General features: G+C 39.2%; 1 protein-coding gene across 4 annotated transcripts in view; it reads right to left on the bottom strand.

Moving 5' to 3' along the window:
• The window catches only part of VTI1A (vesicle transport through interaction with t-SNAREs 1A), a 277,183-nt gene that overhangs the window by 907 nt on the left and 251,970 nt on the right, over nt 1-24,306 (bottom strand). For all 4 annotated transcript variants that reach the window (XM_074831281.1, XM_074831278.1, XM_074831282.1 and 1 more), the window contains one exon: nt 1-765. This exon is cut by the window's left edge and continues 907 nt beyond it. Coding sequence is in view for 2 of the 4 variants with exons in the window: in XM_074831278.1 (XP_074687379.1) it covers nt 672-765 (94 nt within the window). In the remaining 2 variants the exon portion in view is untranslated. The remainder of the gene's footprint in view (nt 766-24,306) is intronic.

Raw genomic sequence — 24,306 nt, 5'->3', positions numbered from 1 at the left:
AGTGACGCATTATCATGATCTTGATGAAAGTGAAGTTGTTTTGAATAAGCAGAAAAGAAAGCCTAATTTTTTAAGAAATTGTTAAATAGAGTGTTGGATTCACATCAGATATTAAATACCATCCTAAGGTTGCTCTCTTTTTAAAACTAACTACTGTTCTTAATCAGGTTATGTCTATTACGATAATTCATGATTGCAAGTTAGTCACAGGAGACAGGTTCACTTCCTACATCATTTGGTGTCTGCTTTACTTATATTCTGTAACACAGAAGGTCAGATACTGCTTGATATTCATACACCCTGCATGGCACAAGAAAAGTGCAAAGACCCCTCTTCCCTCACTAAACTCTGGCAACTTACAGGCTAATTGTCTGGGGTAGAATTCGACATGTGTTAAGTTTTTTTATACTGGAACAAGCCCTCACCCCAACAAATATTAAGATTCTGAAAGCACTCAGATAAAGACAAAAAAATGTAAGAAAAAATAATCAGCTCCACATGCCATCAACTATGCCATCAATAATACAAAATATTTTACACCACTTGCACCTGAGTTGAAGAGTGGAAAAGAGAAGGAGACTCTGTCAGTGCAAGAGAATGATTCATGTGACCACTTTGTCTTAATTACTCAGAACAAGCAGTTTGTTGATGTTTAGTGAAGAACAAAGATATCAGCGTCCCCTGACAGAAAAAAAAATAGCCATCACGGTGGTGAAGATGATGATGACTGCCAGAACAACGATCAAAATCCGGTTTTGGATGATCCTGAAAAAAAGCATAAGAGACAGAAAAAAAAAAGTGAGTAAAACAACATAGCAGAATATATATAAAAATCAATGAAAAGAAGCACACAGATAAATAACTTGGAGAAAACATATGCCCACAAATTTAGGATTCCCTATACCATTCTGTGTATCTTGATTGTTTTTTACTTCTTTCAATTCCCAGTGCTTCCAAACATTTCTCTATGCAGCTATTACACCTACCTTATGCATTCAGGAAAGAATTACACTTTTCTTAATTATGCATACACTTATATACATATTAGAATAACTGAAATACATCATGTTACAATTTATTAATCTTCTAAGAACAAATTAAATAATTAGTCCTCAGCTGATGCAATCCAAGCAGGGTGGTCTGTAATAGTAAATACCATTATATTTTTTAAAGCCATTCTGAAATCTTCATAGCTTTTTTAATCTGAACAGAAACAATTTATTAATTTTCAAGGGATTTTACTATTAAGGTACAAGATTTCAAGGAAACACATGTCAATGAGATACTTACTTGTACTAAAATACCAAGGGAAAAGTATAAAAGATAGTTTTGAAGAAAAGGATGATATAAAGAAGCAAGTGTCAAACTGTGAAGCTTATGTTGTAAAAGCATCTCCTGTCTCTGTAGCATACCTTTACTTATGGTAATAGGCAAATGTTACATTTTCTATGTAGTATAAAAAAAAATGGAAATTAATAATAACAAAAAGATGCTAGAAGTAGAAAGTCCTAATATTGTTCAATCCTTTGGTGGGAGAAATCCCTGCTTCTAAAATCAGACACCACATTGCTTCAGATTTTGCCAGAAATTAATAGGTCAATTAAAATGAATAAATCAACAAACAGTAGAATTAGAGGCATTTTATGGGAGGATTCTGGATTGTAAGAATTCAGTGTTTGTTATTCCACTCTCACAGTGGAGGAAGAATATTTTCATAGGCTCTTCATGTTACAGGAACTTTTGCAAAACATATTTGTATATGAAGCATATTATCAGACTTGGAGAGGTATAGCAAAAAAAACCCCAACACCCAAATGCAACAAAAGCACCCTAATATATATATATTTTTTCTCTAGCTTCTGCAAAACAAAACAAAACAAAAGCCTTCACCAACCAAACAATGGTAAGAAGAGGTAAAACTGTGTTTTGTGAAACATCAAACCAAGTACAAGGCTCCAACTTGAAGACAGGGAACGTAATGTGTTAAAATGAGCATATTTCACGCAGTGAAAGAGAGAAGAAACTCTAGAGAGCAGAGGGGAGTTTTCCTTGGTAAATGTTTTTCATTTGAATGCGGGTGGATATACATATAAATTATATTGGAAAGTGTAAAGAAAAATGCAGTTTTAACCAACTCCAGCTCTCTCCTTGCTTACCCCCCACCTAAAGAAAACGCAGTAAATGGATGGATGAAAACTGTCACATCAGACAGACACCCTCCCCTGTGACACTCTAAAAGGACTAGCTCTCTATCCTCCTGACAGGTTACAAAATGATCACATTTGCTGACACGTCTTCCGCAAAACTGCTTTAGTGTTTGTGTCCACTTTCCTAGCAGGAGATGAATGGGCTGCTTTGTCCTCATTTATCACTTAAAGCTGAACTAAGATCTGTCTCGTTTATTTTTCCCTTCCTCACTAGAAAGGCTCAACCACAGCATTAATTCTTTCGCGATGACAGCTAATTCAAACTTAACAGGCAATATTTACTCTGCCAAAAGGATGAGGAGGAGGGAGGGATGTTTCTCACTCTTTTTTTTTTTTTTTTTCCCCTTAAAAAAAAAAAGTGTAGCAGGCTAACAAAATAAAGCTAATTAAGGGCTTTTGGTTCTTGTTGGTTTGCACTTTAATTTAACACCTGAACTTACAAGCTTCTCTTTTGTGGTGGGGTGTGACATTCTCTGCCAAACACCTGATAACAAACGATTTGCCCAGGCAAATGCATGAAAACCAGAATATATATTTACTCACTCACCCTCATCACTCCTGAAAAGACACTCAGCAAAATTGAAACTCAGCAGTGAAATAGATTAAAAGCATGAAAACTCTTAAAACATTCAGCCTTAAGTAATACACAGTGCAGCTGGCTTGACAACCATTTTATTTGTGGGATGTGGGCCCCAAGGCATCCATAATGCTAATTTACAAAGGATTAACTGGGAGTGAAACTCGCTTAATCTAACACATAGTTAGGCAAAAGCATACATAACATACTGAGTGTTTAAATCAACTCCTCCTATCTCTGGCCCACTGAAAAAGACGGAGACTTAAAATTAAAGAAAAATTAAAATAGCACCAAATCCTCCAAATGCTTTATTTTTAATACTCTGGCAGTACACACCCGATTGCAAGATTATTTAATCAGTGTCCACGTCTCTCAAATCCCCGTCAAGAGAACACTGAGCGAGGCATGCTGCCACCTGTATCTGCTAATTGAAGGTTCACTTACGGTGTGAATCTAGGAAATACATATCAAAGTTCAATTTCTAGGAATCTGAATTAGTCTGCACAGTGCAGCAAAAGAATATCGTATTAAAAGGAACAAATTAATCATGAAATAGGATGGATGTTATCAACAGACTCCTACACTGATGTATTATATACTTTTAATATTCAAGTCCACAGTTAAAGATTAATTTTATATCTTTAAAAAAGGAATAACATCGAGTTTTACTGTTTCACTTTCAAGTGAGCAAGTAAAATTAAACTAACTGCAAACTGCCAGAAGGATGGGGCTAGGAGGAGAACAACAGAGCTGTTGGTAGCAGCAGGACAGTCTTGAGGAGGGCTTAGCAAGCGGTGTGTGTTGAAGTCTGAGTCTGGGAGCTGCTGCTCAGACAGAGAACACAGGTTCTGGGTGTCAGCAGTTTCAGATCTCAAAGTCAATGGGCAAGGGCGACCCTTCAGAGTAAAGTTAAAATCAAGAGGAAAGGGGGTTTTGAGTGATCCAAGACAGTCAAGCCAGCTCACAGTGGTAGAACAATGGTTGGCATTGGCAGGACCCATCTGTAGGGAAGCCTATAGTACTGTCACAGCCAGACACTGCCAGTGGGTATTGCTCTAGGCAAAGCATCAAGGAATTTAAGTGGGGGAGGGAGTGATAATACCAAAGAATAAGAAAATGGGGCCTAACATTCGCTACAAAAAAATCCCAAAGGCTAACAGGCTCGCAAGAAGCAGATGATAGTCTTTTATCTCTATTACACCTTAAATTCAACAAAATCTGGTGAATGAGGAAGCCCAGATTCTTCTTTGAAAATGCAAAGCATGTTTACAGGGTAAATAATTTAAGAAAGAATATATACTTGAAAGGAGACACCCATTGAAACATCCATGGCTAAAATGCCTGAAGGCAAAAACTTGTGCATTTGCATGCTGCATTTTATTAAGTTAGCACACTGTAGCTTTAAAAGAATGCATGGCCAAATTAAGAGGAATGTGTGACTGAAACATCAAGGATTCCTCAAGTTTACATTATGAATCATAGTGCTGTTGATATGAGATGAATTAACCATTTAGTCGATGCAGCTTAGGCACTGAATTCACACCAAGTTCTGCTGGAGCCTGGTGCGCTGGAGCTCGTTAACAGCCAATGTCTACTGTTCCTTTCATACTCGAAACTCTAGGAGCACAAGGGCTCATTCTACTTTGAGTTAGAAGAGATGAAAAATCTGTGCTTTTAAACCAAGTTCCATCTAGTTTATCATGGACAGCAGCCCAAAACATTTGGGTGCAAAACCACATAGAAACAGTAACTAAAGCAGATGCGAGGGTAATGTTAACTGACACATTGGAAGAGCATGCTGGACTAACAACGCGGAAAGCGCATCTCACTCCTGTTGAGTTTCCTTCTGCTCTTCCTTTCTAAATGCTTGACCCTCTAGCCTGGCTTCTGGTCACAGTGCTGAACCTCCGACCATTGGTGCGCTGGAGGCTCCCTCCTGCTGGTGCCAACGTTGTGAGCTGACGAATGACACCATCCACTTTCCGGGATCACCTGTTTGATGTACAGGGCGACCACTGCTTTGGAGAACAAGTCCTGCATCCATTACCAGCCACTGATGTCCTTGGCAAATCAGGTCTCCCCACTCCCACCATGGCAGAAATTGTGCTGCCTTTCCACATTTTAAAACCCCAAATGATTTGCTCCTCTCTGTAGCTTCACACACACATGCACACAATGGGTCTAACTCTGTTTGTGACATGTTTAGATCTGCTCCGTATAAACACAAAGCAGTGCCCGAATAAGCTTTTGCAAACCTTACATTAAGGATGCCAACCGTGTTTAAACCTTTTTACAAAACTGCATTCATTAGCAGGGGAGTGCACGACATCTATATGGGTTCAGCCTGATGTCTTGCACATGTCTTAGTGCCTGATTGACCAGCATTGAATAATGATGCCTTGCCATTAAGCACTGATGGTACAATAACAATTGTCATGAAAATTAGCAATCACGGTAACATGTTAACAAAATACGGGATATAAACGAACCAGTGCAGACTCTGGGTGCATAAAGAGTTTTGTGCCCTTAACTTGAAATAATGAAGACTACAAATAAAATACTGCAAAAATTTCTTACAGAAGCTCAACTCTGACACTGATACAAATAAAAAAAATACAAATGGCTTGGGGAATCAGTTAGCACATATTCATTACAACACAGGGCTTTATTCTTAAAGAAAGCATCTCGAAAAATAGTGTCCTCAAGAACACAGACTGATTGATGACGGAGCACTGTCCAACAGTGTTCCACTGTAATACATGTATTTAAGATTTAACTAGAAGTGATTCCTATCAGTTTACTGGGCAGAAAGACTTGTTCTCCGCATACAAGACTACATTTGAAATGGTTGCTTTGAATACTCGGCTATTGCATTTTTTGGTGCTCTTTTATTTGTGATCGGCAGTTTTTGCCAACATGCAAGAAAATAGGTGCATGTAAATCAGTGGTAAGTGATTTTTAAGTGCCCAATATTCATGTGTAAATCAGCAGATTCAAACAAACACAAAGTGTAGGTCTAGTCACATAGGCAAATACATACCAGGCAAAACTAAATGTGAATTTAAAGTAATATAAGGCTATACTCAGATACCTTCTGGACAGACACCATTATTACTATATATAAGGACATGCTTGTTATTATATATCAGGAGCTTTCAAATGGAAGCACTAGACCCCACACAGGGGAATAAAATGTTATGATCGGTAAAGCAAAGCCTTAGATACATAATGATAAATCTCTAAGTTCAGGGTATCTGGGGGCTGTTCAAGTAACTATTCATCTTTCCCATCTTCAGGTTTAAGAATGCTTTTCTTAAATAAAAGCAACTGAAAAGAACTAGACAGGCTGTGGCAAAACATAAAGACATGGCAACCTACTGAAATAAAAGAGTAAGAGAGCCCTGCCTAGCAATATTACAGCTGGTTGGAAGTATCTGACTTGATACATTTTTCATCATTAACAACTGATATTAGCAAACAGAAATACCAGTGAAAAAATATCTGCAGAAGTTGCATATAGCTCCTTGGCCCTCTTCTAGCTGACCTCGGAAAAAGTGAAGAAATTGGAAAATACTCAAGTTTTTTTTCCTATCCCCCACCCCAAACTGAAAATAAGCCCAAGTTCTTTGTGTTCTCAAGCCAGAAGAACCGATTACATTGTGATTGACATTGTATCTTTAAAGGTATAAAAGACTTTGGGGGTGGTGGAGAGGGGATGGGACCCCCCCATGGCTTACTTCACACCAAAAAAGGCTACCCTACGTGAGCTCCACCGCCAGTCTGGAGACAGGCCATTCCCAGCAGGAGCCTATGTTGTGTTTTCTGAATTGCTTCCCAAAGGAGCCTCTTCTTTCCCTAGGGACAGGGGTCTCTAATTTCTTATGTGTAATGCCTTGGGAAGAGCCATTAAAAATTGCTGAAAACTAAGCAGATAATGAAATTAAAGCCTCAAAAATGGAGGAATGGAGAATAAAAAATGGGCATTTTTCTAGCTAACTGGCAGGGTTTTTTGAAAGAGACAGACCATGCATGGTACCTACGATATTGTTGACAGGGCTGAGGAGTTGTGCAGCACTACATCCTCTAGCTTTAAAGTTCAATCTTAAGGACTGGGGCTGCCTACTTGTAATAACATGGATACCAATCTCTAGTTATAATATTACACTCAAACCACATCAATGTGTTTCCACCTGGGCCCTGAATGAAAGAATGAGTCATGTAATAACAGGTGCAGTGAGGTAGTCACACTATCCAACTTTAAACATCTAAATTATATCTAGCTAATCTCTCTCAGCTCCCTGTGTATATAAGCTAGAATCCTGCTCTGAACTGCCTTCTCTTTTTCCTGGGCATATATGCATCCCAGGACCACTAGTCAGTTAAGTTAGCTGGCTAAGTTAGGTGCCTACAGATTAAGTAGGGATGAATATCCCTAAAAGCTTGAACATGAGGCCCAAGCAAGAAAGCTTGCTAGCTCTGAAGGCAAAATCATACAGGAAAGGTGTTATCATATTGTAAAGTGTCTGTAATCTCCCATTAATCAGAAATATTGCAAAGATGAAACTCACCAGTAAAGAAGATGATGTTAATCAATAATTATCCAGTAAATACCTTGATTCATCATTTCCCTTTAATGGGTCCCATATTTGCACAGGAAATTCTGACCAGAATCAAATATACTTCTCCTTTGATAATTTTTCTGGAGGAGTGAGAGATAGAAGAGTCATCCCTCTCTGACATGAATGCCTCCTGAAATGCAGTGGGCTTCCTTGGCTTAAGGAACTATGTTTTTTACTTTGCCGTGTCATCTTCTGATGATCTTACCAGTAAGACTAAAATTTAAAAATATTGTTATGATATCTATAGTTAAAATACTTATCGAGATATCTAATTCATAACTGAAATCTTGCAATACATTCCAAATGTAACAAAAACATACGAACAGCATTGGAGTACACTGATATTTGGTAGCCATCAGGATTATCATAGCTTGCACGAGTCCTGTCTCAAGGAGCTGGCAGTCTCAGGAGGTTCAAATAGTATCCAGGTGAGAGAGGGGAGGACCGAGTGGCCTTGGAAGGAGAGATATCTACAGGAATGACTAGAAGACAAGTGTACGCAGACTTCAGCATGCAAACTGCGAGAACAGCAAAAGCCTGAAAGAGGACCTCGCAGACATGGGACCTGAGGTAAAAAGGCAAAAGGGAAGGGTACTTCACATCTTCTGCTAGCTCAGATTTTATTAATTGCTTATTTTTAAAACACATGGGAAGGCATTTGTGAAGGATGAAAAGTATCCTTCTGCTGATGAGAGACCCTGACAGGGAACATTTCTCTGCACAGTTGTGATGTAACTGCAGCTTTCTCCTGTCTCCATGTCCACTCCTTCCACGGAGGGAACCAGTTAGACCATTACTGTCATTACAAGGAACAGCAGGGTGGCTTCCGGGGCCACAGAAACTCACCAGCCAAAACTGGAGGGGGATTAATTCATTTCATGCAAAGCAGAGGCAACACCAGATCTCTTTGGCAAGTCTAAATGAAGATTGCATGCGCAGTAGCAACTGCAAGTGGAAGGAGTCAAGGTTGTATTAATCTCCAACCAGCCTTTCTCAGGGTACTGAAGTATCAGGAAGAACAAATCACACATCTAGTCACCTGAGCATGACTAAGAACCATAGGCCTTAGCCAACATTACGAGCGCTTTAGAAAGTGCTCTGAGGGAGGGTGGATAGCCCAGCTGTCAGCGTAATGGCATTCTTCAGCACATTGGTTGCATGAAGCTCTGGTCCCCAAACAGTTAATAGAAAAAAAAGCCCCAACCCTGACCCCCTCGTCAGCATTCAAAGCTAAAGCAATTATTTCTACAGCAGAAGAAATGTATGCAAGCTATAAAATGACAAGAACATACATGATCGCACATTGGCTTTTATGATAAATATAGCTAAATTTATATTCTGTGCAATTTAAAGAAAACAAAAATGTCTAAAGTCTGCATTTTATCAACTTTCATAATCCTTAGAACCCCCACAAATGTATATTTTAAACAGATGAAAGTAACATCTTTTGCCCTGCCTCACTTTAATTAATGACTAATCTACAGCTTTTTTGGTGTGATGAAGCTGGAGACTGTACACAGATGCTTTGCTTGCATTATTTTCCCCTTATCACACCATATTTGACTGGGCGTCTTTTTGTATGGCAAGTTTTCTACAATTGTCTTAACAATGTTGACCTCTTTTGTAAAAACCTGAAGGCATCTGCAGCAATTGTTCCTGAAGATGTGCTACCCAAAATGTTACCATTTCATGGCACTTCTTGAATGATAGAATAGAATTTTTTTTGGTATATATTCATTTTTTTCAAATGCTATAAAAGAAAGGAAAACAATCATGGCTAAGGCCATTTGTGAGATGGCATTAAAAGAGCCTACTCTGAGACAGATAAAAATAATGAGAATCTTTCTGTCAAGAAGGATTTAGAAAATATCACTAGCATTATTAAAATTTAATTTTTTACTGTGCTTTTTGGTTCCCCCTTTTCCAGTGATAATGAGCAGGACTGCACACCTCCACAATGCTAGTACTTGTTTTGAGCAATAAATTCAGCCTTCCAGTCTGAAGACATTTCAGACAACAATTTTGACTGCTATAGGCTTATTTTTCAACCTGTTCTGTGCTTTGAGTCTTCCTATAAAAACCAGTTCATAAGCTAATTTTCCACAAGGCCAGTGGAACAAATAAAAATCAATTTTTGCCCAACTGGTTCAGAGAAAACCTGGGAATAGTGAAGACAGAACAGTGAAAAATAAAAAGAATCGATGTATTCACAAATGGTTTACCTGATAGAGAACTATCAAATTAGTTGACAGGAGATACTTGCCACTATTAAAGTATTTTCTTTTCAGCATGTTACAGTATTTCTATTAGGGGAGCAGAAATGCCTCTACTTTGTTATGACCTCAGACACCTTGGTTTAATAACCACACTGAGCCTCCATGCATACGGTAAAACTACAGGGCACAAAGTCAAAGTGCAAGAGCACTTGCAGATTTTGCAACCAGAGGGACCTGCAAGCCCAACCTGGCTTAGAGTGGGTGTAAGTTTTCATGATCTCATGGAAGGAGCGAAGATTCCTCTTTCAGGGAACACAGGGAGACATTCATGACCTCAGGCCAACCTTGTCAAGAGAAATTTGGTCCATCAAGAAAGGAAAAAATTGTAACACACTGCCCAGACTTCCCTCCCCTGTTAAAAACCCAAACGTTCTGGAGCATGCTGAAGATTAAGCATTTAATATCTCTTGGAGAGCAGAATACAAATTTGTCCAAAGATGGGAATCCCATTCATAGACTTCAAAACTTTCAGAATCCCAAGGACAACTCAGGGCACAGGTTTTAATATTGTGGTCCAATCCATTTCATCATCTTCTCCACTAATTGGGCAAGCGTTTTTGAAACCACGATACCAAGAAGGGATTGGATAGGTGCTTATGCCTGTCTGTCTGCAGCCAGAAAAATGTCTGGAAAACTGATTGAAGAACAGAATTTGCTTTTTAATACAAATTAACCATCACTCCTGTGGAAATAAAACAAATTTATAATTTACAAGCTTAAATATTAAGGAAGCTATTTTTAAGTAGCTGTAATCTTCACCCTAGTATGTAGCATTTTATACACTCCATTTTTATGAGTTGGCATTAAAATGTGACTCATTTTAACAGAAAAAAAAAGTATTAAGTATGTCACTCTGAAGTAAAGCTGCATATTACCTATTTAAAAATATTATAACACACCATGGAGACATCATTTCTAGGGCCAAACAAAACATTACTCAATGAAGAAATAGCATGAAATATAAAATATTCAGCAGAGGAAGGGTATTTGCAGTTAAGCAGTTTCACTGCCAATAAACAGCATCATAATAAATAGCATGTATGTAGAAAAAAGTATACCTTTTCTTCACTATTCGAGATGTAACACCTTAGTATGGGAAACTAATAAAGATACTACTCGTCCACTAAGTACATACAGGGAGAAACTAAAAACCACCACACATTTTGATTCTGAATCTCTTACAACTGATGCTAATTTGCTTATGATATCTGCCTGATTTAAAGCTAATCTTCTGTAAATTAACTCCTAATGCTGTCTGAAATAATCCTCTTAAGGCTGGTCTGTCTTGAGTACTTTATATCAAATACCATGAAATACACAAGCATATACAAGGCGTACAGCATTTGTAGTGCTGTTGGCTGCTCTCGAATATTTGCTGTGCCGTGAAGATGCAAGCAAGGTGCAGAGCTGTGTGGCCCTGGGGCAGCTGTGGGACAGCACAGGGTCGTGTTGCTCTGGCTGTCCCCTTTAAAGGGGACAGCATGCCAGGACTGTGTCCCACCAGCCCCTGGCCACCAGAGACAAGAGGAGGCTCTTTGCCTCCTCACAGAATGATGCAGGGAGGTGCAGTTTCACACTCCAAACCTCCCACCTCCAGCAGCACATGATAATGAGAAAAAGTAAACCACTCAGGCTTTGAGATTTCCAAATGACAAGGTCTGTGTTAAACAGCACTAATTATCAGCTGGAAGTCTAATCTGATAACTGGTTTGAAAAGACAGAGATAGACAATTTTGTTTCTTCAGACGGGGAAATTATTTTTAAGGGTGTTGCTTCACCATTGGCCAGCTAAATTATTACTGTCAGTGTGCTAACTCTGTATTCAAAAATATATTTTTTCCACTAAATCCACCGGAACAATTTTCTCCCCCAACATTAATTTAACGATACAGCCGAAAACCTAATTGATATTGGTGAGCAATGCAATTCCAACATATTATTTTCTCGGTTTTTGAAACATAAATGGCAGGCACAACTTTGACTGAATGGACCTCTTTATGTTTTAACAGGCGGTTTATTGGCCCAGACTCCAACATATAACAAGCACAATTGCAAAAGCAATACATTTTTAATTGAAAAATTCATGTATTTTTACTATGAAAGTGACTCAAATAACAAGTAACTTTGTCAGGTAAAGGGCTTTTAAAACAGTTTTTATATATGGAATGTTGTTTAGAAATTATATTTTCACCATAGCAAGTGCTTATAGGAGGCTATTAAAAGAAAAAATATGTATTGTTTAAATCATACTTTACTGGAGCTTGCTTTTTTAATATATTAAAGAACAGATAAAGCACAGTGATCAGTGAGCTCTATGTGTCCAACGGCCCTTCAAGAGCCTTGTGGAAATGTATAAAACAAGCAGTGATACAATCCTTTGCCAAACACTGTCATAAATTTTTTATTTGGCAGCTAACATTCTCACTAGTTTTCTTGGCAGCAATTGGGACCTTTAGCAAGAAAGGTGCAGGAGAAAAATACCTTGTTTAGAGATGTTTTCAACACTTTCTGGGATTTTTCAGAACTTCTGCCTGCAGCACATTTTACAACTACAGTCTCCAGTCACCTGACGAGTTGGTGGTGGTTTTAAAGTTTTTTTTTTTTTTTTAAATATAGACAGCCTACTACCCCCCTCTGGCCTTCAGCCTAGGATGCGAGTGTGGCGGGGGGCTGTATCTCTGTGGAACACATACAAGTGGTTGCTCCTCTCTGTCTAGACAAAAAAACTTGAAAATAATATCAGAATGTACCTTTCATTGCTCCTGATACTATCTGTATCTTATTCCCGGATGACAGAGATAAATGAAAGGCAAACATGTGCTGATTACTTTTGCATTTTTCTTGGGAGATCTCTGCAGAAAAGCTGGTCACAGGTGCAGCTACCCTGGTCAGCCAGTGGGCTGCCTGATAAACAGAACTGTGAAATAGATTTCTGCACCCAGATCTGCTCTTTCAGGGATTTTTTTGTTTTGTTTTTTTTAAAAAAAGATACACTGAACTTGACATCTGATGCACAGCCTTCCTCTTTGCACCCAGATATGCTGATGCATTGTACATATGAGAATATGGCTCCAGCAGTACTGTGGTTTGGGCTGTACAGGGCAGAATTAAATAGCAAGCTCTTACCAATTCACTTACAGAGCAGATGTTTTATATTTTCATATCTCATTGTTTCAGAATAGAAATCAAATGAACATATTTTACATCTCAGCAGCTTCCTCCAAAACTTTCACAAGAATAAGATGTATTTCCGCCCTTCACTCCGACATCAAGGAAACAGTTTGTCTTAAACAGTTGTGGACCAGGAAAGACACCTTTTCCTTATATGTCTCAAATTAGAAAGGTTGGAATTTAGTTTTAGACAGTATAAATTGCTTTAAACACAGACTTAATTAAAATAATGATGTTACACTTCTAAACACAAACTAACAGGCTTCCCCACAGCTTGTGTTCCAGTTTTGTCTCTCGTGTTTACCAGGGGCATCATCCCCTCAAGAACTTCTCAGAGCACACACAGACATCTAGTGGCTGGTGGAAACAGTGCAAGCACGTCCACGCATCTGACACGGCTCGACTGGAGACAGTGAAGTTACGCCAGGTATGAGTTGAGCTAATTTTGTCTCTGTCACACTACAGATGGCCAATCAAACAAGGAGAGAATTGCTCCCTTTGTGCCATCTCAGGTAATCATGCTGCCTCTGGCAAAAGAGTTGCTCACTTGGCAACTATGGCTTCCCAAATTTCCCTAATCACTGATTCTTTTCAACTCATTCGGAGCTATTTTTGCCTTTCTTCTGGGTCCTTTTAAATTTCTCTCTCCTTGCTATTATTTTATTTTACTTAAAAACTGACGAGCTTAATTATGTAACATTGTTTGAAAGGTCCTCTGAACGCGGCTACATGCAATGAATTCTGTTGGAAAGCGACAGAGCAATGTGATTTTACAGAAAACAACATACATACATGATGAAAAAGTACAGTCAATAATAAATGCTAAACTGTTGGTAGAGGAATATGACTTGCTCTACAGTCCACATCAATCAGTGGAAGGATGCCTAAAACTTCAGTGGGGTTTGAGTCCCACATCTGCGAAGGAGATCAAGAGCCACAGTTTTGCACAGTGTTGTAAGAACTCAGCGCCCTGATTCTGCTCTGTTACACCATTTTAAATCAAGCGGTACTCAGCGGTGTCATAACCCTGTACATCTGTGTCAGACCTTGTGTTGCAAGGGCAGACTCGATGCCAAGAATGCAAAACAGATGTTGCTTTCCTAATGTTTTCTTGTTGTCATTTAAGTTGTTTTCGTGGGGTTCTGTTTTCATTTTGGTGGGTGAAACAGGTCGACAGGACTTTTCAGAGGGCAGACTGGAGGAATGCTTCTGCATCTTTTATTTTGCATGTATGTGTGAATATGCATAGACTTTGAGTTACAACTGGGAATTTTTTTTTTTTTTTTTTTCCTAAGCTTCATTTGAGCTATGCTCTGTTCCCTTGGGGCAAAGTGAAAGGTAGCTGTTTGCGGATGGGAAAAAGGGCTTTTGTGAACAGCAAAACTGCATCACCAAACAGCTTAAGAAAAAGATTTTTTGAAGTTATTTTTTACTACTATTTTAAGAGGAAACAGGGATAAATATATCTTTTTTTGCATGTTGACTCATTAACAAATTTAGCAATAAACACTTTGTAATTAAGTCCACTAGTTTACTGCTGTCCAGAAGTTTCTCAATACTCTTTGCACAGAAGGTTTTGGAAAACGTAGAACTAAGAAACAGTGAAGGCAAATCCCAACAGCTTGCTCAAGCAAATCTAGCCAAGGCTTAAACTCACTTCTGAACACTGAAATTTGAGATGCCGTATCAAATAAGCAGCTCTTTTTCCCTGAAGAGAAGAAACTGGGTGTAGCTAACCTAGTGCATAATAGGTTTATTCTCATTCACAAAACAGGAATTACTTTATGGCCCCAAAGTAAAACTAGCACAGAAATATACTGGCAGATTTGCTGCAGATGTGTGTTGTGACACGTATGCAGGGAATCTGCTATTAATCACATGCTAAGATTTTAATATTATGTAGGGTAATGCAGGCAATCATTATGGTGAAGGTTCTGGATTCATAAAAGCCTAACCCACAAATGGGTCTTTTAAATTTAATACATTTGAGCTCACTCTCACACTGCACCAGTTGAATTCCCTGATTCACTGCACCCCCCGCTCCCCATTACATACATTTATTTCAATATCTACTGCACATTTCTTTTTGTGCTTGTGCTCCACTTCTTTTGTTGCGACACATGACAGTTGGCGAAAGCGTAGCTTTTCAATTCTCCCATTTACCGGACTATGACAGGAATGTTCTTGTTAGAGGGGCTGTTTGCAAGACCCCTGGACACATACCCAACACAGGAAACGGTCTGGCTTAAATGCTGGAAAAGCCATCCTTCACCTGAATCCTTCAAAATTTGTGTCCGAACATAACTAGAACCTATGTATCCGTACCCGGGCTAAGATTACTACGGACAATTATACCGTGAAAATGCATTATTCTGACAAAGCAATCAATCACGTTATTTCTCACAATTTCAGTTCACCCCTAAAATTTTCCTTACCTCCAAAGCCAGCTGGATATTATATTACCAAAGCTGTTGAAAGGGTGTAACACTAACCATGAAGCCAAAGGCCACTAAAACTATGCAATGCATAAATTTTTATTGTTTGCTCAGCATTGAAATCTCATTAGGGCCCATAACTCATCGGCACACTGCAAACATTTGCATCTGCTGATCATGAGAACTTAGATGGAATGTACACCTTTGGCTAATTTACTTGTTATGTTTTTAGATGAGACTCTGTGTGTTGCTTTTTATTTTCTTTTTAAAAAGTCCTTACACGGCTGTGAGTTGGATGTCCACTTTTTAAACTAAATACATTAAAACTTTCATTTGCAGTTTCTCAAGGTTGTTCTCTTACTGACAATGTTCATGATCATCATTTTACAAAAGCTTCGTTTGACTTAGTATTCAGGATAATAATTGTTTGAAAACTGTGCCCCATAGAGCATTTCGCTTCATTCATCCTTTCTGCTTTATGTAGTCACATTTTAATTAGATTAAAATTTGTCCTCCAATTAGCTTTCATTAAAGTTTATAGATTACAGCAAAAATCTCCACTGAGTTGTGCTTCAAAACTGTGCCTAAAGTTTAAAATGAAATAACTGTGCAAATGAAGTGATTATGAAGATTATTACTATGCAAAAAACATCAGTCGCTTCTTGGTTTACTTAGACATTTAACTCTGTAATTTATTTTGCCGACTTCAATACCTCTGTGTTCTCCAGAGTAGTCATCATAATAATACCTTACAGTTACAGGATACCTTTCATTCCTAAGGATCCTTAGGGGCCTGATTCTGCAGTCCTTATGCATACCAGTAGTCCTGTTTTAGTCCCTAAAATTATTTGAGCAAGCACACTGCATGTGAACCAGAACCCAATTACAGGTCAAATCCTGCTTTCAGATACCCACATAGCATTACTGTGGATTCATGCAGTTCAGAATGCAAACCAGATATGAACATTATGTAAAAACTCCTTTTACCTACTTCTGGGTGAGATGTGGCAGCTGTTTAATGGTGCATGGTTACAAGACTCACCTCTTTAAATGAGGGAGCAAAGACAGATACTCCCCCCCCCGCCCCCCCCCAGTTAAAACTGCAGAGAAAATTGAGAATGTAATTATCCAAAGAGGAAACAACTCAGTAGGACACTAGGGCTGGGGCTGCATCTCTCCTGTCACTCATATCTTCAGATACGACATTGCCAAGTACCGGATGCCCAGTCACTAATACCTCCTGCACATGCAAATTTACTATGTGCTGAAGGCAATATAAAGTTTACAGTTCACCAGGCTGATCCTACAACCAGAGCAGACATTTATTCTGGAGCAATCTCTTGGTGAACACATGGGACTTCGTGTCGGAGCAGAGCTCCACAGAAATGGATCTGTTTGCAGGAAATTCTCTTCCAATAGCAAGAGCTATAAATATATACACATATTTAAAAGAGAGATGCAGCCAACAACTTAAAACTAAAACCAGAGACACTTGGATTACAAAAACAAGGACCTGTTTGCTCTAGCAGCATATTTCTGATAGGAGGAACACAGCTGAAAACAAATATTTTACTACAAATGTAGTTCATAAGCATGAGAGAACAATTTCAGCAAAACACAGCAGTGTAAAAAGCAGTCCTTCCTATTTTTCACGTGCTAATTGGCTGAACAATCATTAATAAATCTTCACATCACTGAGGCAGCAAGCATTATTACCACTTAGCAGATGGCAAAACTAAAGTTTAAGGGTGTCAAAGGCTAGAGGGGAGTTTAAACGTTCTGAGTCCAAGCCCTGTACTCAAGCCAAGACCATGTTTCCAAGATGCAAAGCATCCAGCAGCAATACTAATTTTAGGAGTCATGCTCAGATCTGTCCCTTCCTCCTCCTGCTCCCACCTCCTCTTGGTGTTCATTTCTGCCATCGCGTTGTAGCATGCCAACCTCAGTTGTGCTGATTCAACAGCTTGTGGGTCCATGTGATGAATCAGATCAAGCAATTGATCCAGGATAAAAAAAGAAAAAGGAAAAAGAAGAGGGGCGGAGAGGAGAGCTATTTTGCACTGGATCAATTCCATTTCAAGACACTGACTGGAGAACAGAAGTGCCCATGAAAACGAGAGACCAGCTGGATTCAGCACAGAGGCAGGAGTATTTTTGGGAGCAGGAGAACTTGCTGTTGATGCTGATGGTTTCATACCACAGAACTGAGGTCCAAACAATTCTGAAATAATTCCATTTTCATATTTTAACTCTTTTATAACTCTCCTTCTTTTACACTCTTTTGCCTGCTTTGTTCTGAGGAAGAGCGTAGCTACTCCATGCTACCTTTGCACAACAAATTTGCACGAGGCAATTCAGAAATTGGAAGTATTTCACTTTCTGCAGTTAAAATCTGGAACACCAAGTTTGCCTTCTCAATTACATTGACTATATTGCAGAAATACTGCTCCCTTTCCTCAGTAGAATTGTCATGTTTCATAAAATACAGACAAACCAATCATGCTTTATGTCAAGGGTGCATTTACAAATAGTTTATAAAGGATTTAGATGATTAACCATATATTGAGACAGTTAATCAAATTTAAGAGGCTATTTTAGAATTCTACAGATCAAGCAGTTATTTATAATCCTGGTTATTGCTTTCTACCTTACATCCACCCCTAATGCACAACATTTTAATATTCTGCTAACTCTTTATAAATGATTTGTGTTAGCAAAATAATAAAAAAAAAAAGCCCAGATCCTATTGTAAGGAATAGGTTAGATAATTAGGACTTTGAGACTCCTAGACTAAATGAATCAGATCCAAGAATCAGATCTTTGGAGGTAGTTCGACAGCCTGTTCCATGATTTAGATACTTCAAGGCCCTTAAAAATCTCAGTCCTCATCACTCTGCACATGGGACTTAGGCAATTTTAAAACGTTGGCCAAGTGTCATCTGAAAAGGCACAAATGCTGAAGTAACTGCAACAGCTGAGGAACACATCTTTTCTTCGACAAAACATCAGCATCATGACAGGATGCTTAAAGCTTCAGTGCTTCATGCTGGTTGTGGAAAAAAAAGCCCAACAATGGAAGCCTTGAGGAATGCTAAATATAACTGGTATCCTTACAAAATACAGTCTGCTCAGTTGGAACAGAATAAGAAGTTATTTCTTGTGATTTTATTCAGTCATTTGAGGCAGTGTCTTCTCTTTTTAATAGTTTTCACTTGGTACTGGACATACAGAACATTTTTAATGAAGAAATAACCATAGATTACTTTTCATTGCAGTATGATTTATAGAGTTAAAAAAAAATTCTATTCTGGAAGTATAGTGTATTTGGTGCTATTTTTGCCTAGGAATGGAAACTCAAACTGGAAATAGAGTCATTCATTCACACTTACGGGATGACATCTTGTTGACAGGCATGCAAACTTGGAAAGGTGCTACACATTCACTCCTAAAATACTACACTATATTTTTTTCCTTCTAACCTTCAATTAAGTAAATGTTAAAGAGGGATCAGTACTTTGTTAAGGCTAAGGGTTTATCGTTTGCAAGAGATCATCTTTCAGAAGTACAAAGACAGAAAAGTCAAGGCACTAACTACTAAATAAACTGTTTTCACAACAGAAGTGGCACCTTCAAGTCCCTCTACAGTGAGGTGCTGTGCTGCTGGGGTTCTGATCATTCTGATTTTGATTTTAAAGAGTATTCCCCAGTACGATCAGAAAGGTCATCAATCCTTCCTGCCAGGTAGCTGGTTATTTGCGTTGTTTTGGGGTTTTTTTCAATTCAGAGAGAATGAAAATCATAAAAGGCACGAAAATACAGTTGAGGTATATTCACAGATTCTAATATAGCTGGAATGCTGTCAGTGCTAACGAGCCCTGAGCAAGTGATCCATGTCTGGCATGCTCTGCCAAACAAACTACAATTACAGAAGAACCAAAATTAAAACAAGCAACTTTAAACCTCCTGAATTTGTAAGCCTGGGCCTAAGAATAATATCTGCACTTGCTTCCACAGGCTTGCTTCCAAAAGGCACCCAAAACTGGAAGGACCTTTCTAATAGGAAGGAAGGAAGAAAAGTTTCTATTTGAGATCTGGCATTTCAAAATGGCAGAAAGGGCAACTGACCCTAGAGGGTCTTGCCCCTCTGTGTCAAATTCCTATAAGAGCAGCTCATGAGACTTCAGCTCTATCATATCTGAATCAAAATATCAGGACTCAAAATCCACACCATAAATCATGCCCTCTGAAATCCAGGTACCTAATCCCCTTGGCTTTGCTTTCTGTTGGGCTTCTCCAGCCTTGTGCATGCCTCTGCAGTGCCAATCAAGATATGCTTTCCCTTTTTCTCTTACAGAGAAAAACTCAGCTAGCCCCAAATTTTAATGCTTTTAAACTACATGCTCTGTAACTTCTTTTGCACCAGTTTCCTTGTTTTCTGTTGGTTCTAAAAAAGCCTTTGACCCCCTGTAAGAACACCTTTTCTATTTCTGTCATCCCAAATTAACAAATGAATGAGGAAAGGGGAAACTCCCCTGTCATTCCAAACAACCTTCACCCTCCAAGTCCCCCTCACTCATTGCAGCCCTGGTGCTCTAAAATAAAGCAGGCATTAACGGGCTGAAGTTTCAATGGGATATCAGCAGTTGCTTAAATGATATTCCAAATCATGGGCTAAATGGCGGTGGTGGTGGGCAAGAGCAGGTATTTACTTCGTGCAGTCTCTTAGGATACAATGGATTTATGGCTGTCAATTCTAAACAACACCGCTATTGTCTCTTCACATTTTATCTGCCTCCATTATTCATTTATGTTGATTTTGATTGATGAAGACAGTTTAAAAAAAAGGGGAGAAAGGAGGAGGGTGAGAGGAACACTTTGACTGTTTGGTCTCTAATTCCTGTAAATCTACAGTTCATACTGCAAGAGCATTACTCAAAAGAAATGTCAACCTTCACATTTTGGGAAGGGTTTTTTCCTTTTACCAGTCTCTCTTCTTTCTGGAAGACTGGAAGTGGGGCGCAAGCAGTGCTTCCGATACATATCTAATCACTGTAGAGGCGGCACTACAATCAGCCAGGAAAATCAATGTTGGTCTTTTTAATGAAAAAGTATTAAGACTTCTGCAAAACCTCTTTTACATATTGACTTCCTATGCCACAGCTAATTAAGTTTTAGGCTGGTTTGATATGTCAAAAATTGTTTGGACCACAGAACTGAACCCAAGCAGAGTAGATATAATTTCTTCATTCAAAGTGAAAGCATCTGCCAGAAAGCTACTCTTCTTCTTACTGTGTGGAAGTCATAAAGAAAAGGCCCAGCTTTGGCTTGTTTGCTTCCAAATATATGGTATTTACTGACCTCTTATTAAAATATCCTGACAGAATACAGATTATGAACCATCTGATACATTTTTTTCCATGGGAGACTATGTCTGAGGCCTGGGGGTAAAGAGATTCCTGAGAGTTGTTTAAATTCAGTTCACTCCTCTCAAAGTTTTAAATGAGCTTCTGAGCAAGCACTACAAACTTGCCAAGCTCTCTGCTTACTTACGGAAAAGAAAAAAAAATGAAAGAAAGAAAAAGACAGACACATTCACCACATGTTTGCATCTCTCCTGCTCAGAGATATGCCCCAGCCCATGCTGACTGCAACATTAAACTGACTGCCCGTAGCCAAGGGAAGCCCAGTACCCTCCTGAATATTTGGCTGCAGGATTTCCTTTCTAGTTCCACCCCTTTTTGCGCTTTAAATAGTATGAGCTATAATACAGCAAAAGAAGCAGTGGAAGAAAAAGGACAGATAAATTGTTAATAAACTGTCGTTAGATGTCAGAGTCACCACCTCATTCAAGAATCAACCCCTCTATTGAAATTTTTATGTCTAAAATGTTGGTGTTTTAAAGTGACTGCAGTCTCAGGAAGAGAGCTTTGCTCTTTCCTCTTATCTTTGAAAACGTGGGGTTAGAAACATTATTTGTAAAAAGGAAAACTTGACTTCCAAGAAGAAATAGGTGAAGGGAGGAAGAGTCTGTGGAACTGCTGAATACACAAAAGCCTGCTGCTTGACCACTCAGTTCATTTTACAAAGCATAATTACATCTGCCTTTTTTTAATATTGTGTGGTTCTTATTATTACTTTCTGTACCATCTTTCATGTTTCAAGGGAGTAGGCTGCTACTAACTGGTGTTAGGAAGAAACTCATTCTAATTACTCAGTATTTCTGAAGAGGCTGTAATGGCAACTCATGGAGATGGATACAAGAATGTGTGCAAAATCAACCAGTTCTGGTTTTGAGACTCCCTCTTCACAATTTTGACTTTTCAAAATGATCTGCTCTTAATACAACATGAGTTGTCAAAGGCTGTCAAATAAATGATAAAACTCTCAGGAAATAAACATCTCTCCTCTGGTAGGTTTGTATATATTTCCGCAAAAGAAAAGAATTCTAAAAGTAAATAAACACATGGGAGGATTAGAGAAGCAATAAACAAAAGCATTTCCTCATTTTGAATTTAAGAAAATAGGAACCTCTCTCCAGCCATTGCCAGGAAATATTACTGCACAGAAGTGAAGTTTGTGTTAGTTAAAATATTATTTAATACTAAGGCATACAGACATGCATTCATGCATACACGGACACACACACTACATGTATATCCCCATCCAAAATTTAGATTGAATTTCTACCATGCCGTTATGGATTGATGGGCAGAGGATTTTAATACCAGTTTGGACCAACACAGGCATGGGACTCTTGTTGCAAGATGATAAAGCCAATGCTGAAACCTTTTAGCCCTAATGAAGGAGTTTACAGGGTTCTTAATCCCTGCACCCCACCTCGCTTCTCCCGCAGTCCCGCTGAAAGCTTTAAAACAGTCCCCAGCACTAACATGGTACAGAGCCTGTTGAACATGCTGATCTGCTCATGATTACTCTTTGCCACTGTAAAACAATCTAACTCCTCAAGTGAATGGAGTCTGTAGCAACAATGGTGTTATTGACTTGTTGCTCCAGCTCTATTTAGTTATTACCCTCGAGGCCACAATCAATAGACTTTGCACCAAGTCAGCCTAATAAATCCCAGGCTTTCACTGGAGCTTTGCCAGGAACTGCTAGAAAATCTATGGCAGTCAAACACTTAGAGTATGAATAACATAGAAAGCTGTACTGACAGCTGTATAAATTAATTAACAAGGAATGTTCTTATTCTTTTAAGAAGATCATAATGCACATTTACCATGATTTAAGGAGTCACAGGTAGAGCAACAGAAAAATTACCTTTGTGCTTTCATTTAGAATAAAAATCAAATATGATTAAAACCAAAACAGCTTCAGACTACTTTTTCCTCCCTTTGATTATTGGATGTGCAAAAATCTGCATTCGTATTACTGCTGTGGCCATTTAATTATTCCAACTTTGATTTAAAAAGGAACCTAGCCCAGCAACCACCGACCACTTAGTGTAAACAGTGCAGGCATTTTAACTTGATAAATGTTGATTGTTGTGTACTTGTGTTACCATATCCTGCATCTGCAAGGGGGATTTAAATTGCGTTTGTTATGCAGCGATTAAAACAGAAACAAAAGGAAGGGGGGGAAACAGTTGTTCAAGAAGTAAAAGGTCGGTCACTAGTGAATTCCAGGTTCTTTCAGTTCCTCCTGTAATAAGCAAATATTCTGCAGACTCAGCTGTGAGATGCCTGATCGCAGTGGCCGGAGACATGCTGAACCTACTGTAGCCAGAGCTTGGTGCCAGCCCTGGAACAGAAGAATCTCCTTTTTGCACGTTGAAAACAAATGTAACTGATCAATAGGCTCTTACAACTGATTTGTTGCCCCAGTGGTACTTTCTGGGAGCATCCAGCTTTCCTAACAATGGTCACAGCTTTGACGGGAAGCAACAAGCAGGGTTGGGCAGGCAGCAGGTCTGGCACTTGACACTCACCACGCAGTGAAGGTGTGTGATTGCGGGCACAACTTTTGGGCAGAGACGAAGGCTTGAGACTGAGTTGTGGCAGCCTTTCCATTGGGAAGGGAAGGGAAGGGAAGGGAAGGGAAGGGAAGGGAAGGGAAGGGAAGGGAAGGGAAGGGAAGGGAAGGGAAGGGAAGGGAAGGGAAGGGAAGGGAAGGGAAGGGAAGGGAAGGGAAGGGAAGGGAAGGGAAGGGAAGGGAAGGGAAGGGAAGGGAAGGGAAGGGAAGGGAAGGGAAGGGAAGGGAAGGGAAGGGAAGGGAAGCTTGGACAACAAGGAAGAACTAAGCTATGCTGTTAGCACGGGAAAGATGAGAGTAATCTGCCTCAGGCCTTGCCAGAGCTGATCTCATGTGTGAGGTGAGGGAAGTCAGACTGGAGTGGAGATTTTCACCTCTGCTCCACCCTTCCACAGTGAGGTTACTGCCTGCTCTTGGGTGGGTGCACACTAACATCTTACTAGAGCACTGAGCCACGTTTTTTTGCCCATCCCACTCCTGTTGACAAGTTTGTGAGCATCCCCTGACAGCAACCAAACCTGCTGCATCTGAGGAGGGGGTAGCAGGCAGACGGGGCACAGACACTTTCAGGTGGAAAACAAGGTGTGACCATGCTGTAAGCTGTCTTTCACCACTACGCTTTGTGAGCATGCTCTCACCCACAGGATGGATACTGCCACCTTGCACGGTTGGTTGTGACAGTTTTTTTCAAACAATTTGACTTTCAATGGTCATTTCGGCACGGCTTGTTACCAGCAGAGAGGAAGAGATGAAGTTCATTTCACAGCTCTCAGTTCCTCTCCTCTATGGACAAATACATTTAGTATCAACTTTTTAATTCAGAAGTAGGGCTTTCAGGAACTTTAATGGTTCTAAGGGTTGATGAAGCAATTTTTATTGAAGTTTTCAATTTCTATTTAAGTCCTCCTGCCCCAAAAGAACTCATGAGCTTTTTGGAAAAATGTTACACTTTGCATTTATAACCTGACCTCAAATTTTGAGGTTATTTCATTGCTTCTGAGCACCTCTCCTCCCTTCTCCTTTTCTTTCCAT

Source organism: Strix aluco, chromosome 7, assembly GCF_031877795.1.
Source record: "Strix aluco isolate bStrAlu1 chromosome 7, bStrAlu1.hap1, whole genome shotgun sequence".
Taxonomy (NCBI): domain Eukaryota; kingdom Metazoa; phylum Chordata; class Aves; order Strigiformes; family Strigidae; genus Strix; species Strix aluco.
The sequence above is the reverse complement of the archived record's forward strand: the minus strand, read 5'-3'. Positions and strand labels throughout refer to the sequence as shown.